The 23128-nt window shown below is 44.1% G+C and overlaps 1 protein-coding gene across 1 annotated transcript in view; it reads right to left on the bottom strand.

The window, feature by feature from the left end:
- The window catches only part of Alk (ALK receptor tyrosine kinase), a 722226-nt gene that overhangs the window by 171833 nt on the left and 527265 nt on the right, over positions 1–23128 (bottom strand). The window contains exon 5 of the mRNA XM_057785256.1: positions 12372–12499. Within this exon, the coding sequence (XP_057641239.1) occupies positions 12372–12499 (128 nt within the window). The remainder of the gene's footprint in view (positions 1–12371; positions 12500–23128) is intronic.

The following is a 23128-nucleotide window of genomic DNA, read 5'->3' as shown; positions in this document are numbered from 1 at the left end:
ACTGGCCAGCCATGTGTCTTGTCCTTCCTGTTAATTAGAGCAGAAAGAGTATCCTGGTGAGATGGAGTATCCTGGTGAGATGGAGTATCCTGGTGAGATGGAGTATCCTGGTGAAATGGAGAATCCTGGTGAGATGGAGTATCTTGGTGAGATGGAGTATCCTGGTGAGATGGAGTATCCTGCTGAGATGGATCCTCACGGAGCTCAGGCCTACTCTCCTTTGTGGACCCAGGCAGTTCCCCATGCTGCCATGAACCCCATCACAGCCCTGCGTGGGGTATATGGGGTGCAAACAGGATATTACAGTGTTCTTGGAGGAAAAGATATGAGCCTACTTCACCAGATGCATGAATGATTAATGTGGGGGTAATTAGTCACTGTTTGTTAATTGTTTTATAGACACAAAATGCTGGCTAAGAGCTAAATGAAGGCGTAGGAGCGGCAAAAGCCCAAAGACTTCATATCCCCCCAAATGCTGATCGTGGAAACCAGAAGGCTGGTGCGAGGGAGGGATCTTAGAGACTGTTTCCTTGGTGGCTTGTACACTGTACTTCGAGGGAATATCTGGGTAGTCATCCAGCAACCACCTCCCAGGAACACCCCCCTCGCACACACACAAACAAACAAATCGCAAGGAGAAAACAATGGCAATTTTTCCAAACTCATGCTTGGTTTGACAACAGAGAGTGCCCAACCTTTAAAATGTCCATGAACACAAAGAAAAAACCATCGGATCCTAGCATCCTGTTCTTCTGACTATGGCAGTCAGCTAGCAGAAGGCTTCCTCGCTTATGCCCAAGGGGCCTTTTGACATTTGGTTCCTTAGCTCCAAGGCTGTGGAGAGTACTGTTGGGCCCTGGGCCTGGAGTAAGTATCTCTAGGATGGTCAGACAAAGGTGCAATATCCATTTTTCTCACCTTCATCAAACCCACAGACTCACAAGCCAGCAGCATGAACAGTCAAACCAATCCATCCTCCAGAAGATTTAGAATACCTTAGGAGTGCTGGGAGATAGCTCTATTGCTAAGGCTTTGCCTTTCCAGCTTGAGGATGAGAATGTGAACCCAAGAAACCACGTGAAAATAGCCCGGTGTGGTGGCACATGCTTGTAATCCCAGCACTGGTGGCTAGGTGGATCCCTGGGACTTACTGGTCAACCAGCCTAGCCTGCTGGGCCAGCTGCCAAGCCAGCAGGAGACACTGTTTAAGATAGCAAGGTGGACAGCTCCTGAAGGATGACACCTCAGGCTGTGCATGTGTCATGAACATACCCAAGCATACACACCAAATGCCGCAGTCTAACACATACCGGGTTTCAAAAATCTAGTATTCGGTGAGTATGGCTCTGAACTTTACGCCAAGTTTAGGAATTGAGCTCTCCTCTACCTCTGTTGGGACCATTTAGAGTCATAGCCTCCAAATGCTCTTCCCTGCTAGAGATCTTTACTTTTCTTCTGATTTGAGTTATTGAAAGCTGTGTCAAAGTTGTTTACCAGCTCTGTTTCATGAGTACGTGTTGACTTGGCCTTGAGGTTTTCACCTGTTGACCCACTTGACTCTTGGGTATATAAGCCTCCATGGTGCAATTGAATAAATGGCTTCTTACCAATGACTACAGGTCTGTCTCTCTGTCTGTGTGTGTCTTTGTATGTTTCAACCTCCAGCCCCTAGCTCGGAAGCTCACGAACTTTATGGTAGCAAACAGAACACAGACAGGCGCTGTGCGCTGCATACCTTGTCTCTAGGCTCACCTTGAAGCACTAACCACTGTCTGTCTGACTCCAGCTTGCACTGAGAGAACATCTTCCCTTCTAGTCCCAGCTCTCCACACAGGAGTGGAAGCCCAATGTTTCTCCTTTGCTTTTTCATCTTCCTGCATCCCCTTCCTCACAAATATCTCATCTAGTGGACTTCACAGGCCAGAGAATGGGGAAAGTCAGCTATATACAGGAAGGGTCAGAAGCTCACCCTTTACCTCAAATGTTGTCTGTAGCTGGCAATGGAATTATCTATAGAGCTGAAGTGATCTTAATATTAAAACATCTTTCCACTGTGACTGCTTATGTAAAGTCCAAGGTCAGAGAAGCATGCTCGAACAGGTACAATATCCAATGTGGGAAGCGTAACCTTCCTACGGGTCCTCAGTTTGCCATGGCCTGCCTCCTCTAGTCATTTTTGCATGCTGAACCTCTAGAGGCACTATCTATGGAGGGTTTGTTCTCAGGCCTGTAAGTGTTGATTCATCCAGTCTTTCTTCATGGGGTTTCTGTTGGGCTTTATTCATGTCTCGTTGGCTCATTTTTTTCTCGATGTCTCTTATCTACGAGCTAAGAATTGCCAAAGCCACTGAGACTTCCATATTCTGACATGTTATTTGGAGGCTGGAAGGAATAGACCTAGCCCACTAATTCTAGAAACCATGTCAGGTGGGACACAGGTGATCACGGTTGCTCTTCACACGGACACTCAAGTGTGTATTGCCAACTTCATTTCTCACACACAGTGCCAATAGGAAAACAGATACACGACATTTTGATGGCTTAGGTAACACCCATGTGACTTAGGAAACAGATCCAAGTTTTTCATACCCAGATGCTATCCCCTTTGCTCTGTCCATGTTAGTATATCTCTTGCCTTTCTTTCTGCTTGCTAGCCATGCTTCCTTCCTTCCTTCCTTCCTTCCTTCCTTCCTTCCTTCCTTCCTTCCTTCCTTCCTTCCTTCCTTCCTTCCTTCCAAATTTAATTCATTCCTTCATTCATTCCTCTTTTCTTTCTTTCTTTCTTTCTTTCTTTCTTTCTTTCTTTCTTTCTTTCTTTCCTTTCTTTCTCTCTCTCTCTTTTTCCCTTCCTTCCTTCCTTCCTTCCTTCCTTCCTTCCTTCCTTCCTTCCTTCCTTCCTTTCTCTTTTGAGACAGGGTCTCACTTTGTAGTTATGATTTCTTTTAGACAATAAAAGAAACCAGGTGGGATTGAAATGCTTGATTCTGCTATTATCTGCTCTTTGAGAGAGATAGAGACTGCGGGAGAAGCGTTGGTTGGAAGCAATGTTGAACTGACATTTTCTCATCCTTTCTGGTCCCTGTTCACATCACGGCAACAGATTTTAAGAAATGACTGCACAGGGTCCTTAGTGACTTAAATAGAAAACAGATCTCCAAACCCCTTATTCATCACCAGCTGGTGCATTAGTCTCATTAATAACTAGGGCTTAATCCTCCACCTTCAAAGAGGCTTTCATTAGCCCAAACAATAATTTTTTTAATTACCAAGATGGGGTGGCAATTGCATATTGAATACTGAGGTCAATTTAAAAGTAATAAATACTTTTGAAAATTCTTTGAACATTTTAATGAATTAAAAGTTATGAAATATTTATAAGCAGTAGCAACACCATTTAGTACCATTAATAAAATAAATACATTAGTCAGAGAATGGAATTCATTACTGTTTTACTACGAGACATCGATGTCAATGACAGAATAGTGCTCCAAATTGCTTGTAAAATAGACCAATTATTTTAGTGTGATTAATCTTTTCAATTATTTCTTTTATGTAGTTGTAATTTCAAAGTAATTTTCTTCTGGGAGTACCATGACCTCAGCACATCCATTCTTTCTTTATTTATATTTAAAACTGTTTTTTGGATCTAGCCTCCATTTTTGGGTGAGTTTCAATGGTTCGATATTTAAAACAATAACCCAAGCAATCGTTATTGTTCCTAAGCACTCTATAGGCACTTGTAATTGGCTTCATTAGTGAGCATGAGTAAGTCGTTCAAAGTAAGGAAGCCATTGCCAACAGTAGCTGTTCACTGGTAGGGAAGGGGAAGGCAGCAAAAGACGTTGGTCCAGGCCTTGTCTCACTGCTTTGGATTCCAGTCTGCTGGAAAGGGGCAGTGTGGGCAGCATGTCTAATTTCTGTCTTCCCCACAGGATTAAACAATATTAGTTCTTTGCAAGGCACGAAGACTTCTAGGGACGAGGTCACAAAGTGATAAAGGAAATGACATTATTGGAGGTAAAGGCACTAGTTGTAGGGGAAAGAGCAGAAGCTGCCTTTAAAACCACAAAGCACATCTAGGCTATTAGAGTCTGCTGAAAGCAAGAGAGCTTCCCCTCCACCCCATGGCTTGGACAAGGCGCAGATGGAAGGCAGAAGGTGTGTGGGACTCTGCGAACGCCGCCTGGGATAGCTGTGCAGAATCATTCTGCTCTGGTTGCAGAATGAGGAGACTCAGCTTAGCCAAGGGACGCTAGAGAGAGGAGGCATGGGTATTTATCATGCCAGGCACTGACTAGGAGCTCTGCACACAATATCTGTTTTAATCTCCCAACAAAGCTATAATTATGTATTATTAGCTCATTTAATGATGAAAAAAAAAAAACAAAGCCCACAGATTTAAGAAACTCTTCCAAGCTCACAAAGGTGGCAAACGACAGAGCTGAGCCTCCACACTCATTTGGTCTGATTTAAAAGCCCATAATCTCCCTCCTACATTAGGATAAGCAAACCTTTATTGAGCACTCACCATGAAAACAGCGCTCTTAGTTGCTAATTGAGACACAAGAATGAAAAAACAAGACTTTGATTCTAGGAAGTTAGCATCTATTGAGTGAGACACAGAAATAACTCTGCAGAGAAGTGGATTGTTCTAAAATAGAAAAGCATGGAAACATGATTCTGAAGTGAGACAGAAAATAGTATCTCAGCTGAGATCTGAAAGAAGCGTGGGGCTGCGGAAGACAGCCGTGCTGCAGAGCAGGCCTGGAAGGAGCCTTGAGCCAAGGAGGTGTTGGGAAACTTGAGTCAATTTCAATAGCTGGATGAACCATGACTTGTGTTGTGTTTGCATAGGTGCAAACATTCCTGTGTGGGTGGTGTATATTTGCATGTGTGTGTGCACACACGCATGCACACATGTGAGAAGTTTGTGCACAGAGACCAGAGGTCAGCAATGAGTCTTGTCCTTAATCTTTCTCTATTTCTCTAACTTTCTTCTGTTTTGTAGACAGAGTTTCTCATTGACCCGATAACTCATTGGGTTGGCTAGCCTGGCTTGCCAATGAGCCCCAAGGACCTTCCTGTTTCTGCTTCTCAATGGTGAGATGATAAGCATGTACCACCATGCTCTTTATTTCTTTTCATAGTTACTTATTTATTTTTAACATCGGTTCTGAGGATTGAACTTAGGTCCCAATGCGTTACTGACCAAGCTGTCTCCCTAGCTTGACATAATTTTAATGCTTACTTTTAAGTGACTTAGTCTACTTAATAAGTTGAGGTAAGAGATTTGGGGGGAAAGAGAGTTAAGAAGGGGTGTTTTGAAAATAGGGTTTATCCAGTACAAATCTGGTTTCTCTGGAGGCTGTGGCTGTGGTTTCCTTCTGCTGTGCAATTCCAGGAACAGACCCCATCTTTCCAGAGTTGACTCAGTCCCTTGAAGTGACAAGCCTGGCTGAGTGGCAACCTCTCAGACCAATCTTATGTGGTTTTCCTCACCTACTGTGCGTTTGGCCATTAGTCCCCATCACCAAGCTGTGCAGGGGGGCAATTTCTTCCTGAAAATGGTGGCTTCTCCATGGGGAACTGAGAAGCAAGGAGAGAGCGGCTCATTTTAACTGGCTCCAGGCAAGGAGGGCCCAGAGAAGTTCGGCAGCCCCCATCATCCTTTATGCTGCATCTCTAAGTCTGTTTCTTATTGACCCTCAGGATGAGGTCAATGCAGGGAAAACTATTGACATATTGCTATTCCCACTTTCAATTAAAAAACAATCAATGTGCCAATTCTGGAGGAGACCTTTAATGTCCTTTCAGATCTGAAGGGTAGACTTGTCTCTGGAAATGAAGAGGTGAGAGAGGGAACTGCAGTTCAGGTTTTCTGATTGCTGGTTCAGTATTATTCCATGGTCTTTGGAGAGAGCAACAGCGGAGCTAGTTTGTAGGGAGACATCCCTGCAAATGGAGCAGCTGCCTGATATCACTCATGAGAATTAAGTGTAATCTGGGATGCCCTTTGGGGAGCAGTTTCTGTATCAGAGAGAATGAAGATCTTAAAGCCACAATTCCACACTCAACCCTATACAGGAAAAACAACTGTCTATTAGGGTCAGTAGGTTCTGAGATTTCTATCTTCTGGGTAAATGTCTGTTTAATGAGCAGGCAGAAACTACCGTGGATGAACGGGCAGATGTCCTGGTAGATGCAGAGATGAGTGTGCTGTAGAAAAGGGGAGTTTTTTTTTTTTTTTTTTTTTTCTGGAAACCTTAAGACAGAACACTACCGCAATCTCCATCTAAAAGCACAGTTCGAGGACCCTGCTGGGGCACGGTTTGCTGCTGGAACACATAATGCCCACTTTGGACCAGTCTGCCAGGAGCCCATGGACTCATCCCTCATTTTGCCCAGCAGGATTTTGGAGCCTACCCCAGACTCTGGTTGGCTTCAGATGCCTGATCAAAGAATTGAGCTGGTCTGTTTGGCCTCTCTCATTTCTTCGTATCCTGTCTTGGGCTAAGGAAGATGTCCTCCACTGTCCATCATCTTCTTTGCTGGACCGGCTGGCATAAACCATCAACCTTTGCCTGAGAACGTTCACACTAACTTCATGGCCAGCACACCGAAGCAAGGCCCCACATGGGGAAGAACTCATAAAATATTGTCTAATATTGAAAGTATTCTAATTTCATACTTAATCCTGATCTTTCAAACACGGCATGGAGTATAAGTGGTTTTGGCTTTCATATTTTATGAGAAGAGAATTATAGGATCAGAAAATCTAGACCACAGAAGAGCTGAAAACCAAGCTGTCTAGTGATTCTCAAATTATATTTTAGAAGTCTCACCATGGGGCATGCCAGCCTATAGAAGAAGTGGTTCTGGCCCCTATTTTTTTCACCAGTTCTGCAAGGGTAACTTTATACACTAGACTTCAACGTAAAACTTTTAAGCACGGTTCAGCTTTTAAAGGAAGAGTGTGGTTTAAGGACCTTCAAGGCAGTCCTAGAGAAGGTAAGATATTAGTGCATTCCCAACCTTGAGGACAGGGTAACTGTAGCCGCAACCCTGAGTTTGTTCTCTCGGATCCCTTCTCCCTTCTGAGCCAGTGAAGAGAGTGAATGCCCTCATGACACCCTCCCTAGGAGTACAGGGATGCAAGGGACCTAGACAGCTTTTGGTTGAGAAATCTGTGAGCAAGTTGAACATGACTCCAGTCTGGGAAAGCTCAGATGTGTTTCTTGCAAGTTCGTGAGAGAGAAGAGGAATTCTGGGGGCTGAGAAGAAAGTGTATGTAGGTTCCCACTGGAGTCGGTCGCAGCTCCCTCCTCGTTTTACACATGTTGGTTCTTTGAAGTTCTTTACTTTCCTTTGGACCAGCAGGCAGTGGTGAATTCCACAGTCGTGGAAGGGTGAGGGGAATACTAAATTGATTTCTTGGAAACACGAGGTCGAAGGAGAAGGATGAAGCACAGTAGGCTGGTCAGCAATGTAATGTATCGCATTCCAAGCGAAAGCTTTAGGTTTTTGGTCACTACATTTCGATGCAGTCACTCTTCTGGTGGTGACCTTCCTTAGGAAGCAGCTGAGAGTCAGGTGGCTTCCAATCCAATTATCAGCTGTGACTCGGGGGTGATGACTTCATTCGCTGGGCCTCAATGTCCCCATCCAACTAACAGATGTAATAACAACTGTACACAGCTTTCAGCACTGGCGCGAGGATGCAGGAAACTAACGGAAACACACACAGGGCAGGGCCTGGCGTGAGGAAAGGCTTTTTGTGAACGGGATAAGGGAGCTCATATCCATGTGTCTCTGGAGGTTGGTGTCCCGCTCAGCCATACTCAGGGTATAAACTGGTCTTTCACTAGCTTTTCTGGGAGAACATCTGATTTCAGGCAATTTCTACTCACAGCTACTGTCTCTTGGAAGTAGGTTCATTGCACTAGTCTGGAGCTATGAAACAGGATCAGTATTTATTAATCCATTGACTAACCAATCTGTCAACAAGCATTTGTGTGTTGTTTTCCACGTGCTTGGCACGGTGATAACTGCTCCCTTGAGCAAGCAAAGAAATAAAGGACAATGTATTGAGCCTCAAGTTAGGGTCCCCCAATGACTAGCTGGCAAACGACTGCAGACGTTGTCAAAGTCATCCAAGCAGGATTTCAGTGGCTCCCAGTGACACATCCCGAGTAAGGCGGTACAACACAGTCCCCATAATATTTTCTGACATGGGAGGGGATAAGGGATTACTGTGCCCCATTGAAAGGACTGCAAGGAAAGGGAACACTGCAATTTGCAGTGTGAGAAAGATGAACAATAGTCTTAGGGAGACCACCTAACTGATGCCAAAGTCCATATTCGTATACAAAAAGGATATAAGAAGAATAAGGCATGTGGCTAAGAAAATGAAGTTTGAAGGACAAATTCAAGAGTCAGCAAAGTAGCCAGCTAGGTGGGACTGGCACATGTCTTTAATCCCAGCACTAGGGAGACAGAGACAGGTGGACCTCTGAGTTCGAGGCCAGCCTGGTCTTCCGGGATAGCCAAAGCAATGCAGAGAAACACTGTCTCGAAGCAAACAAGCAAACCAACAACCAACAACAGTGAAGAGTCGGCAATATGGCACTTGTGACAGGATACAAGCACAGATAGAATACAAGCACAGATAGAATACAAGCACAGATAGAATACAAGCACAGATAGAATACAAGCACAGATAGAATACAAGCACAGATAGAATACAAGCACAGATAGAATACAAGCACAGATAGAATACAAGCACAGATAGAATACAAGCACAGATAGAATACAAGCACAGATAGAATACAAGCACAGATAGAATACAAGCACAGATAGAATACAAGGCGGCCGTAAGCTCAGTGTTCTGGTTCGTTTAGTGTAGGGATCAGAGGAGCAGGAAGGAGTTGAGAGGATTCTACGGCATCCAGTAACATATCAAACTTCAGCATCTGCACCTTCTGCAAAGGCAAGAGAGTGTTAAGGATGATTCGGTGGCTTTGTGATCAGATCAACTTTGGATCCGGCTCTGCTCCATGTTTTAGAGATCTTGGCAAGTTTTGAAACACCCGTGACTTTCAGTTTTCCTGCTTGTGGGATGAGAAATGCCCCTGATCTCTACCATTATTGCAAAGCTGGGGCAAACAGTACACAGGAGGGGGGGTGGACTCAGCCTCAGCATCTGCAAATGTCCCATTAACATTGGTGTACATTAACTGAGCACCAATTAGATTAAGTGTGCTCACTGTGGCAGATGTCAGTATTGAAAGAGGAAATAGGTACATCTTCGGTCATCCTGAAGACACCACAGATAGATGTTGTGTCCCTCGTAGGGTGAACTGTGCCCAACATCTCCTGTCAGCCCTCTCTAGATGAGCTAAAACAGTGCTCTTTCTCACTGGGATCAAGAAAGAGGAGTAGAATTATTAGCTGTGTTCCCCTTCAGACTTTATCTGTTCCTCATTTTGAGGGGGAATCAAGTTATAATTGGGTAGTAGACTAGATACCTAGCAGGCCCATCCACACTCCTGGCTAGCATGTCATCAGCTCGATCTACACCTCAAAGATGCTATTTCTTTTCTTCTTTCCTTCATGACCTAACCAAAGCCATGACCCCAGAAACCTCAGGCTCTATTTTTTTTTTTTTTTTTTTTTTTTTTGGTTTTTCGAGACAGGGTTTCTCTGTGGTTTTGGAGCCTGTCCTGGAACTAGCTCTTGTAGACCAGGCTGGTCTCGAACTCACAGAGATCCTCCTGCCTCTGCCTCCCGAGTGCTGGGATTAAAGGCGTGTGCCACCACCGCCCGGCTAAACCTCAGGCTCTTGTCTATAACACATGGACTTCAAGCATGTACCAAAGCATCACCCTAAATCCCCTTGAGTTGTAAACACGTGAGTGCAGTTTTAGGGTGATTTCTATGTTCTGATCTCATCTACATCCTCTGAATTTGTTCCACTGTGGGAAGAGGGATGCCAAGTGCTCAGGACATTCTGACATCACTGATCTCTGCTTTATTTTTTTCATAGGCCCACAACAGGTCCTCCTTGTGCATTGGTAGTTAACGTATTCTGGGTAAAAAGAGAGATGGAGGGGTGCAGAGATCCTACTGTTTCTCCAGGAAGACCATCTTGTCCTTGGACTTGGGGCCTCCAGACCTAGAGACACGTAGGTGGCTGGACCCTAAGGACTTCCCCAGGTTTCTTGTTCAGAAAGAGGAAGAAGAGGTGTCCTGCAGAGGTAATTTTCTGACTCATGGAAGATCAATGAAGGAGATGAAGTCCTTGTTTTGCAAGAATGGAGAAACAGCTAAATTACAAGCTTAAATTCTGTAACATATTCACTGCCGTACAACACAAACCCCAGAGGAAGAATTCTCTAGGTGAGGGGGGCTTGCAAAACAAGGGATGAAACATCTGTGTACCTGGCTGACATTCTTAATTTGAGAATGCGAAGAGTTTTTGCAGAGCCAGGCGTGCTGGCGGTATTTTGAGCTGGACCTGATATCTGGGCCTTTGTACTCAATTGTTTTTTTTTCCTGATTTTTTTTTAAATGGGATAATGCCATTTGTGTAAACTGACGTTTTTTTCCATGTGAAAGACAGTCTATTAATTGGTTACATTTCAACTGAGGGTGCCTTTTGGATGAAACAGATCCTTAACATCTGTGAAGTTTGACGGCCTCCGGAGACCTTCACAGAGCCTCACGTTCACAAATGTGAAAACATTCACGCACACTCTTGGCTCAATCCCAAACCACATTCTCTCAAGCGTGGCCTCATAGCACAAGTTCACTACCGTTTCCGCTATAACCAGTCCATTCTGTCACATGATGATGAGTTTTCTTTGCCCCCACATAGAAATCAGTAATGACGGAAACAAGAACATTAAAAAAAAAATCACTTGTGAAAATTCTTGGAAGGCCATCAGTGAATGGACGGTCACAGCGGCAGAAGGAGCAGAGTCATTGCTCACCTCACAACTAAGCTTCAAATCCAGGCCTCTATACGCAACAGATGACTCTCTGTGAACGGGCCTTCATGCTTGCTCACAAATATTCTAAATGGAAGCCCTGTGGTGGTGGTGGTGGTGCAAGCCTTTAATCCTAGCACTCGGGAGGCAGATGGATTTCTGTGAGTTTGGGGCCAGCCTGGTCTACAAGAGCTAGTTCCAGGACATGTTCCAAAGCTACAGAGAAACTCTATCTTGAAAAACCAAAAAAGAAAAAATATCCTAACGGAGAATTAAAAGAACGGAGAATTTAAGGTCTATAAGTACCACTGGCTTATTTCCATATTTTATTCTTAGGATGCTCAGGTCACAGGCTCCTTACACGAGTGCCCTTCGGTGGTGCTTTGAGCAGAAGCAAAGACAGAAGCAGCAATGAAAGTGATGCCTTCCTGAAACCTTTCTTTATTCGTACATTTGGGAAGGAATAAAGGATGCTTCTGGTAGACAGGGAGCCTTCTGATGTGCAAGGGGGGCTCAGCCTCACATAGCTACTGCTGGTTTGTCTTAGTCTCTTTTCCATTCAGACTTGAAGCAATGTTTAATGAAACATGCATACAAAATAGGATGCTGAAAACCAGGATAGGAAACTCAAACCTACAGAGGGAAGAAGACAAGCTCACCAGAGGCCTACGAAGGCCTGAATACCGTGATGAGTATTGCATTTGGCTGGGTTGTCTGGAAGCAAAGGTTAAAAAGGAAAGAAAGAATAAATGCTTACCTTGAGGTAAAGTCACAATGTGGCGTCTGTGCAAAAGAGGTTCAATGACACAGGGGGCCACGCCCATTAGGCTTGCACTAAAGTAAGCTAAATTTCCACATCTAACCATTTTCAGTGTTGTCTGTTAAAGAGCCCAAATAAAACCAATAAAATTACTCCTGAGTTTCGCCTCCAGAAAAAGCCTAATAGAGATTACCATTAAGTTCTGGGGAGGGCGAGAGGTGGATGGAGATGTAGGTAGGACAAAATGACAGAATGTTGATAACTGCTAAGCTGGGCTGCGGCTGGGAGGTGGGGATTCACATACTATTCTATTTACTTGGTGTTCATTTACATTTTTGGTGATAAAATATTATTAAGTGTCGGGAAGCATTTGTCGCCACAGAAGTCAAGTTAGCATATTATCTAAGAAAGGCTGTATTCCACTTAATAAAATTTTAAGATAAGTAGATAAAACCTTATTCTGGAATTTTTTGAAAATTGCTTTCCTGGGCTGTGGGGCACTTGCCAATGTTCAGAACCAGTTCCTAATCACTGCAGACTTTGTATTCAAGCTAAATACAGTCATTGATGTATTCAAGACAGGCCGGAGAGGAGAGGAGAGGAGAGACAAAGACAGATCCACGTACCTTCACTGCAGTTCTTTAGGGCAAAGAAGTCCACTGCAGACAAGCTTCGATTACCACTGGAGATGTATTCCAGGGCCACTCGGAACGGGTTCTCTGGGCGCCCGATTCTCCCATGCAGCACGGTCCAGCTGGATGCATTGGAAGGCAGAGGAGGGAAGCATAGGAAAATAGTGATGAGAAGCCAGCCCAGCCTGCAGAGACAGTCACTCCTCTGCAGTGAGGTCAGGTATCCCATTCTTCATGGGCACCATGAGATGGAACCCCAAACAGTATTGAGGACAGTGACCCTGAGAGAAACATCTGTCTCATGTCTGTCCGGTGAACTCAGAAATCCCATTCTCAAAGTCACTGTAGACAGTGGCATTTCCAGACAGTTGCAAATCTTTGACGTCATTCTGTAGCTAATCTCATAGAGGAAGGACATCCACCCATGAGATAACCCAGCAGCAGAGTCAAAGAACAGTTTCCCAAAGTTTATCAGCCTATTCATAATTATCTCTTTGAAGCAACACTTGGTTTTGGCATGCCCAAAGTCTCATCATCCCCAGTTTTGCTGTGTAGTTACTTATGGGAAGCTAGTGAGAATTACTTATTTACGGCTGCAAAATTAAAGTGCACCGAAGCATGTACTTTAGGGTAAAAGGCACCAAAGATTGACATGGACTTAGAGAAACAGTGCAAACAGAAGAAGACGGAAGCAGGCTCGATGGTGAGCTCTGTATCCTTCTGTGATCGCAGACGCTGACACCTCCAGAGAGCAGAGGATTAGCCGAAGGAGAGTTCTCAGGCTATTGACCTCTTGGGACAGTCTCCTGTCACTTATGGGAACATCCGGTTTCCTTTTCAATAATGACTCATATATATATATATATCGATATATATATATCGATATATATATGTATATATATACCACGCTATATATCACAATATATACTACTATATATCACAATATATACTACTATATATCACAATATATATCACTATATATATCTATATATACTATATATATGACTAGAAGAGAGAGAGAATGAGGAAAAGAGAGAGCTTGTATTCATTATAATTGCATATTTAAACAAATTTCTGTGAGGAATAGAAATTACCTGAATTATTATTTTTCTTTCTTTAAAGACAATTTTATTGGGGTATAATTGCACATTATAAATTTCTTGCACTGATACATAATTTGACAAACTAAAGCATATAAATTAGAGGTTTTTGACTTGGGTATATACCAAAAGATCATGACAATATTCTGTATTTCTCATTACCAGGTTGGGCTGAATTATGGCAAGATTAAGGGTTTTGTTGGGGGAGAGAGACTAAATTTTTATTTGCAAATCTTTAATCCCTCAAACCAAACTATAAAGGGATGGTCACCGCAAAAATAGCAAAATGAAATCAAACTAAGTCTCCAGTAATCCCGAAAATTCAGATAACTCAAGGCACCCAGGGTCTGGAGCCAGCCATAGGCACCACCTCAGTGGACAGCCTCAGCTGTGGGTTACCCAAGCGGCCCCACCCTCCATGTGCCTGTCTGTGACTGCACATTGCCACCCAGGGCGTGTCTGGAGGCGATGGACAGGGATGAGGTTGTCACTCACCGGTTGTGTTTTTAATAACTTGGGCATACGGTTGTGTTGAAGCTACTTGTGTAGTTACCTAAGTCACTACAATCAAGGCCCAAGTGTGTGTCCAGTTAAACTCTGAAGTGTGCTCTCATTGGCTCCAATGAGGCTGAGGGTCCATTTCTGCATTTTCTTACTAATGTCCTTCCTATTCCTTCTTTCCTTTCTTATACATGAGTGTCTGTGTGGATGTATTTAGGTGCATGTAAGGGCATGTCGGTGTGTATGTAGGGCCGAGTTTGACACTAGACATCTTCCTTAATCATGTTCTGCCTCAGTTTTTAAGACGGGGCCTATCGCTGAACCTAGAGTTGGGCATTTTGACTAGACTGGCGGAACATCCATGCCCTGCTCTGTTGCAACCACACACAGATGCTACTCTCAGCTCTTATCCAAAGTTTGGCCCTTGTGGTTGCTTGGAAGGCATTTTTCCAACTGAGCCACTTCCCCAGCCTGTCTTGGTTCACTGTTGGTGATAACAGTATTGCTTAAGGCAACATTGATCCTTCTTTTTTTTTTATTATTAATAATTTATTTAATTATTAAAGATTTCTGCCTCTTCCCCGCCACCACCTCCCATTCCCTCCCCCTCCCCCAATCAAGTCTTCCTTCCTCCTCAGCCCAAAGAGCAAGCAGGTTTCTCTGCCCTGTGGGAGGTCCAAGGACCACCCACCTCCATCCAGGTCTATTAAGGTGAGCATCCAAACTACCTGGGCTCCCACAAAGCCATTACGTGCAATAGGATCAAGAACCCATTGCCATTGTTCTTCAGTTCTCAGTAGTCCTCATTGTCCATTATGTTCAGCGAGACCGGTTTTGTCCCATGCTTTTTCAGTCCCCGGCCAGCTGGCCTTGGTGAGTTCCCGATAGAACATCCCCATTGCCTCAGTGTGTGGGTGCACCCCTCGCAGTCCTGAGTTCCTTGCTCGTGCTCACTCTCCTTCTGTTCCTCCTTTGGATCGTGAGACTTCAGTCCAGTGCTCCAATGTTGGTCTCTGTCTCTGTCTTCTTTCATCGCCTGATGAAGGTTAATATTCAGGGGGATGCTTATATGTTTTTCTTTGGGTTCACCTTCTTATTTAGCTTCTCTAGAATCACGAATGTGTGGCGGTTTCTCAGGAAAGTCGGGTTCAACCTACCTCTCGACCCAGCAATACCACTATTGGGAATATACCCAAGAGATGCCCAAACATACAACAAAAGTATATGCTCAACTATGTTCATAGCAGCATTGTTTGTAATAGCCAGAACCTGGAAACAACCTAGATGTCCTTCAATGGAAGAATGGATGAAGAAAGTGTGGAATATATATATATTAGAGTACTACTCAGCAGTAAAAAACAATGACTTCTTGAATTTTGCATACAAATGGATGGAAATTGAAAACACTATCCTGAGTGAGGTAAGCCAGACCCAAAAAGAGGAACATGGGATGTACTCACTCATATTTGGTTTCTAGCCATAAATAAAGGACATTGAGAACATTGATCCTTCTTAAAGGTGTTTCCCAACAAGGTGTGGTGGCGCATGCCTTTAATCCCAATGCCTGGGAGGCAGAGACAGGTGGATCTCTGAGAGTGTACAGAGAACCTGTCTCAAAAAGCAAAAAATACTAAGAGTAAAAAAAAAGGTGTTTCCCAAGAGGCTGTTTTCTGTCTTGGGTCTCTGCAAGGCAGGGTTGTGAGGCGTGAAGTGGATGTCTGTTGAAGGAAGTGGGGACTTTTGTTCTGTCTCTGTGCTTTCCTGTAGTTAATTCAGATCGCTAGAGTCAAGTCTTCAGCCATTTAATAAAAGTGGATTAAGTTTCCCCACAATAGACGCTGTAGAAGGGATTATTGCCGCTGTAAAGCTTCTTCTCTGTTACGGTACCCAGCAGGGTTTCCATCCCAAATAAAACCGGTGCAATTGAATAAGGAAAAGGAAGCTTTTCCGTTTAAATGTGGAACTGTCACAGAAAGAAATATTTGAAAGGAAAAAATGTAACGAGGGGTTCTTAAGGAGAAGAAAAACAAATAAGCAGAGAATGCAGAATCTGCTGTGTTCTTCTGAAGCATAAAGGCCTCTGGGTTAGAGGAAAGACGGTCTTGAAAGGCGTGAGTCCTCTCCTCTTCTGCCCAAATCTCAGCTCTGCGCTCCGCGAATGATGGATTCTAATTCCAGGTACACAGTGGCCCTTGATCATGGTTTCCATTTGTGGATTGGCGCTCGCCCTCGGGATAAATGTGTCAGGAGTTTTAGGGATTAGTTTCTGAGTTACTGATGCAATAACTTTTGCTTGAAATTCTCTGGCCTTTCATAGTTTACTACCACGACTCCAATAACTTTCAGAGCAGTTGCCAAACATGTATTTTTATATCCAGGGAAGCTGGGACTAGGAAAGAGCAAAGCTCGTACCCAGGGTCAGATTTGTTCAAGAGATGGCCCCAAAGCCCAGCGAGAACCGGATCTGGGCTCTCTTCTCTCTCTGCTTCCGTCTTCTTGGCTTACCTCCCAGTGGTCACAAAACTGGCTCATTAGGACCCTGCTTCCCATGGCTTGACTGTTGGCAACTCGATTGATGCTGAAAGGGGAAAGGTTTTATTCTGACCTAGAATCTTCTGGAAGCAGATGTGCAACCGTATCCACTTGCTGGGGATTGGCGACACTCTAGGACGGGAGCTACAATCAATCATTCTGACAGTGTGGGCGTCCACCTGGACTTTAGGAAGCCAGAAGGATTGCATGGACAGCCTGTCACAACCCATTTTCTTCCACATGTCTCTCTGGAACTCTCCAGTTCCCCTGTTCTGCCTCTGCCTCTCATTTGCCTGATGACTTTGAATGAGACACTTTGCTGAAAATGTCTAAAATTTTGCATGTTTTTCAACCAATTTTATTCTCAAGCAGAGAAAATGTTTCCAATTTGCATGACTCTTTTTTTTAAAAGAAAACCCTGACCACTCACTTTTGCTTAGTGATTGCAACATGATGAATAAATTAGAGGCTATCAAATATCGAAATCAACCAAACAAATAAACACGAAAGCCAAGAGGGTTGGCTTATGAATACCAAGGTCTATTTCTAACCTGGAATAAAGAAGTCTTTGATTCTGGTTTGGGCTTGTTTGGCCTTGGACAACTTTCCACACCTCCTCGGGTGTGAGTTTCTTCATTAGCAAAATGTAGCCATTGAGATGAAAGTTCCCTATGGGCCGTAATTGACTGCTGTTTGCCCATCTCTAACATTTCACAGGAAGCCTGGTGACACAGCATTTTATGAAAACCTTGGAAGCTGCAATTAACAAATAATATCTCACAGAGTTACTTTGGAGATGAGCGATCGGTCTTCAGTTACAGATCTATTTATGCAAAGAGGCTCTGTCTTGCTCTTGTAGAGAAATGGAGACCTGTTCAAGGTCATACACTGAGTTAACCAATAATAAATAAGATCCAGTACTGCTCTTGGGTCCTGAGGCTCAGAGACAACATGGCCTATGAATGGGTATGCCCAGTCAATTGCATTTCCATCACTAAAATCACAGAGACAGAGAAGGGTATAGATACTGGTATTGCTCGAGGGGCCACTGGCATGACTTTTTAAGATTAGCCACTGGGAGTGGGGTGAGAAATCCATAGAAAAATACTAAGAAAATCTGATAGAGAAATGAAAGGAATTTCTCAACCAGGGTAGTCCCTGTATACTTAAAGGAAGCTGCTTGGCAACATCGGCTGTTGTGCAAGTTGCTGATGAGAATGAAGGGTTGGCTGCCCTCATTCAAGAGCATGGAGACACCAATTTACTTTAAACCCCGAATGGAGGGATGTTTTATGGCAGCACATGAGGACCATGGACGGCATTGACAAGACAAGAATGTATCTTTCTTTGTGTTCATGCAGTGTCCTGGCATGCATGATACCAACATCAGGCTTCCTCATAAGAGGGAGCTCTCAAGTCCTCAAGCAAACTGTTCATAGGGAATGCTTTTCTGAGAAGGTTTTCACTGATGCAATGTGGCAGACGGGGCCCAGACTCAGGTCTCAGCTCCACAGTCTATTAGCTATGTCATCTTAGTGATTTAACTTCTGTGGGTTTTGCTTCCCTAATTTTAAGATAGAGGTCATACAACAAATTTAGGGTCATCCTGAGATATACAGCAAGACTTCATCTCAACCAACCAACCAACCAATCAACCATCTAGCCAGGTAGCCAGCCAAACAACCAACTAACCAACCCATCCACCTGAAATGCCCAGCATAAGATATAGGCCATAATGCCTGGCCTGTGAGGTTATGTTGAGCATCTGAAAGACTCAGGCAAAGTAACAAGATGAGTTCTTGCCACACAGTAAATCCTCAACAAGGGACTTATTTTTTTAATTAATTAATTAATTTTTTTGTATATATAAGTGCTCTATTGACTTTTTGCTAAAGAGGGCATCAGATCCCACTACAGATGGTTGTGAACCACAATATGGTTGTTGGGATTTGAACTCAGGACTGCTGAAAGAGCAGCCAGTGCTCTTAACCCTTGAGTCATCTCTCCAACCCCCAAGGGATTTATTCTTAGAGAAGAGCACAGCTTCCTTTAGTGAGTCACATTGTTCCAGGTAAACATCTGCAGCTCAATTTCTTTATGAGACACAAGGTTGAAAGGATGGTGGATAAAAGAGAGAGAGAAGAGCACTTGGGATTTCTGAATTAACAACCACTGTATTTGTTTTTCTTTTCTGTTTTTTTTTTCCTTTTGTTTTTCAAGACAGTATTTCTCTGTGCAACAGCTGTGGCTGTCCTGAAATTCACTCTGTAGACCAGGATGGCCTTGAACTCACAGAGATCTGCCTGCCTCTGCTCCTGAGTGCTGGGATCAAAGCTGTGCACCATCACACATGACCATGTATTTATTTAAAACAAGAAAACCTTAAATGGGTCTTCATAACATAAACACACTCTAAGAAATTATGTTGGAACATCCCTACAAGAAGATCTATTAGCTTTAGAGTACAGTAGTTGACCAATCATTTTTTCAGAGCTGGAAAAAGGCCCCCACATTTCAGATAAACCTCTGTTTCATCTTTGCAGCTTTCTGCAGCCTGGAAAAGGATGCTTGCCGTCTACTTCATGGTTAAAATTTGTCGGGGTGGCATCCATTCTTCAGGTGTTACTGGTGCATTATTACTAAAGTGTTTTGATATTGTGGGACCACTGAGAGTTTAGGATTTAAATTGCAGATGAGTAACTTATAGACTAGTGAGAAAAAAATATATATCCCAAAGTTTATAATGAGTGGCAGGACATCAGAGCTAAGTGAGTGGTATACAAGCACTAGATGTTACATGGCAGGTAAAGGGATAGCTCAGACTTCCTGATTAGAACAGGTACCCCCTGAGGTTTGGATGTGAGAGTGCACAGGAATTGGGGAAAAGGTCAACACAGAGTGGCATGAGGACCTGGGCAGAAGCTGAGCAGAGATTTATGCTCTGTATACATAGTGGTCCAGTCTGGTGAGAGGGAATATTTATTTTTTTATTGAACTCCACAGGGAGGATGATCCATGTGTCTCACTTCCCTACTTTACTAATGGCAAGATGATGGATCCTTCACCATCCTGTCTTATGCAATGCAGACGCTCAGCCAATATTTGCTGAAGGAGAGGAGAAACAAGGGGACGTATTTCTATTAAATCTGACAATATTATGACATTTTTTGGGCAAAAATTTATGCGGTAGTGGAGCTGAGTGAATCTAAAAATTCATGATCACTCACTAATGATAACCATCTTCTCTACCCGAGTGATAATGATGCCCTTCCTATGAGGAGGCACCAAAAGATGGAGGCTGGGGGAGTAGGGTAATGCAGGGAGGGGGTGGTACATAAAACCACATGGTTCATCAAGTAACTCATGGTGGCTGCATTTGCCGAGAGCCAATAAGAAGCAATCAGTGAAATTATACAGTCAAGACCTGGGGGCGTTTGAGTTCTCAAAGAGGGAAAATAGAACCCCATCCGATACACTAATACTCTCCACCTCACAGGTCAAGTCAATATCAGCATTACCTGCCACAGCAGCACTTGCCACAATAGCAGCTCTGATCCGAAGACAAACAACGCCATTAACATTCACTGAAAGTCGATCCAGGCTCTGCTTGGGGCTGGTGTTTGACACATAGGAAGTCTTTAAGACCATCATCTTATTCTGCCCTTCTCAACTCCTTGACGTTGGAGCAGTCTAACCAGATCTTCATTTCCGTTTCTAGCCTCAGAAAACATGGCTGGGGAAGTTGTGAAGCTTGGCGATACGGCCATCTTCGTGCTCTGTATTGGCCCTGACAGCCACGCTGTTAGCTGGCAATGAGCCCTCTAGCTGGGACAGACAAAGTCAGGAGATGAGTTGGGGGTGGCAGAAGTTATCCGAATCATACAGAACTCCCTGGTGTGCTGCTGGTGGTTAGGATTAGGAAGTGTGACCTTGTCACAGTTTGGGCTACGCACCAGACATTCTTCTACTGTGTCTTTGCTCAGACCCTCTCTCTGACGAGGGTTCAACTCAGCTGTGAAGGCGTGAAGACGTGTTAGAAACGAGGAGCCCAGCCAGTGGCAGCTTGCCTAGATCAATATGAGAGGAATGGACACCAGCTGAAGTTCTTCATCTCACGCAGCAGAAAATACACACACACACACACACACACACACACACACACACACACACACACACATGTCTCAAATTTCCCTTCAAATATACTCTGTAGCCAGTAAAAACTATTAAGCACGACTTAATATTTTCCCCCTTAAGTCGACCTGCATTTAAAGAACTTGTGTGGGAGATGTGAGGAGGAACATGCCCAATCAGAGGAAATTCCTTTATTGCTTATTCACTTTCTGTGTATGGCCTGCGGGCTTTCATTCCAGCAGCCTTGGCTTTGCTATTTGCTTGCCCTTTGCAATGTCCTAGAAGTTGGAGGAGGAAGTCAAGACAATGGCTCAGCTCACAAAGTACTTTTCTAAGGACCCGAGTTTGATCCCCAGCACCCCTGTAGAATCAAGGTGCAGTGGTGTACGTCTCTAACCCCAGTGCCAGGGCGAGGGGCGTCCGAGACGATGGATCTCTGAAGCTCACTGCTACGTGGCCTAACCAAATTAGCAATCGAAGACCCTGTCTCAAAAAGCGGAGAGCAACTGAGGAAGACACATGAAATTGACCTCTGGCCTCCATACATGTAAGCACACGTATACGTGCACCTGAAATATGTGCACACATGCACACATTCATAGCACACTGCACACATACTCACATGCAGACATAAGTTTGCTCTGGAGAGGACTGGGACTTGGTACTGGATAGGGACTGAGAATGAGATTTCTGGTTCAGTCAGGATCTGAGTCCAGGTAAGGAAGGCCTGCCTACTGCTAACAGTGGCGCCAGGCTCTACAGAAGAGGGCCATCAACAGAAAGGGTGCCAAGGCAGGATGGGTTTGCTCTGGCTCCAGGTTGTCTTGGCTGTGACTTAGCACTGGCAAGAAGCTTAATATTATCAGAGCTGCTGAATACGTGATGGAATGAACCCAGGTTCTACCACCAAGCTACATGCCCAGCCCCTTTGAGATTCTTAGTTTGGCTTATTTTTTTAGCTACTTTTGGTTATCTTTCTCTCCCCTCCCCTCCATGCCCTCTTCCTTCTCCCCTTCTTCCCCCTCCTTCTCCCTCCTTCTCTTCTTCTTCCCTCTTCCCTTTCCTCCCCTTTTCTTCTCTCCTACTTCCTTATCTCCCATTTTTCTTCCTTCCCACTCTTCCCATTTCCTACCTCCATTTAAGAAAAATGTATGGCTTTAGAACAGAAACTTTGAAGCCAGATTTTCTGATTTGTAATCTCATTTCTGCCTCTTACTGGCCATGTGACCTCAGGCCAGCTACCCAACCTCTCTGTGCTGAATTTCCTACTTGATATTGTAAGGGAAACTTGTAATAGAAGTGTTCTTAACTGGTCTCCATGTGACCAATTTGCCTGCGGGTTAGCATACACCACTTCTGTATTCAGTAAAACACTGTATGCCCTTGGAATGCTGTACGCAGTCACTAATGTTCATGCTGTTCTCGGTACCTAGCTCTCCCCTCTAGCCCCATCACTTGAGTTATACACCCTCTGAGCATCGGTTATATCCGTTCAGACCTGTTAGAACTTCTTCATGCAGGTCAACTCATTAAACTGATGTAACAGACAGTAGAAAACTTTGGAAAGACCGGCTAAGTTACTACCAGCACTGCCGCCAAATTAGGTCTAAATAGGGCAACAGAAAAGACCAGGGGAAAATGCTTAAAATCCAGAGATCTTCAAAACCATATTTTATTTTTTTCTCCTTTTGATAAACTGAGACTGAGCATCCCAGATGAAGGAAGGTGGCCCGAGTGTGGCTGATGGGAGAGACAATGTGGAGCTCTGGTCACAGACGACCCTGGAAACAAAGGTGGTAGCCTCTATGCAGCAGTGGGCAGATGAGTCCACATTTGTTCCCCGTAAGCTAAAGTAAGACTTTTCAGGATCATATTTTCCCAATATGGATCAACAGCTATGGATCCCAACCTCACGGTCTAGGAGGGGTTTTCCTGTACCTTAATTTGTAAAAAGGACTACACAGAAGATTCAAAAAAATGCTTTCCCTTCATTGAAAGGATGATGACCACTCAGACAAAGCAAACGTGACAGAAAATTTCAAACCGAGAGTAGTGAGCCTGAGATCCCTGAAGCCCTTCTCCCTCTGCATTTTGATTTAGGGCTCAAGCAAGCCTATATCCTCTAATGTCCTTCAACATCTGTTGATGCCCCCATGGGAGTTGCAGGGCTGGGTGGGACCCAGCTGGATTTGAGGCAGTGGGCATGAGAGGAGAATGGGTTTGTTCTGCCCTGGCATCTCAGAAAGGACAGAGAATTCTAGGTGAGCACTGTAAGAGGGACTCACCAAGGTTTCCCACTCTACAGACGTAAAAGGCAGACTTTCTGTCAGGGTGGATGGTAGATTTTCTCTGAATAGAGTCAGGTTTGACCTTCTGCTTCCTTTTCGAATTCCTTCTCCAAGGAGGTGTGGACATGTCACCCAGCTGTGGCCAGTAGGGACATTAATTTGGTTCCTCATTCTCTCTCTTTCTGCCAATTGCTGTTTA

This window comes from Chionomys nivalis, chromosome 1, assembly GCF_950005125.1.
Source record: "Chionomys nivalis chromosome 1, mChiNiv1.1, whole genome shotgun sequence".
NCBI lineage: Eukaryota > Metazoa > Chordata > Mammalia > Rodentia > Cricetidae > Chionomys > Chionomys nivalis.
Note: the sequence above shows the minus strand (reverse complement) of the source record. Positions and strands in the feature narration are given on the sequence as shown.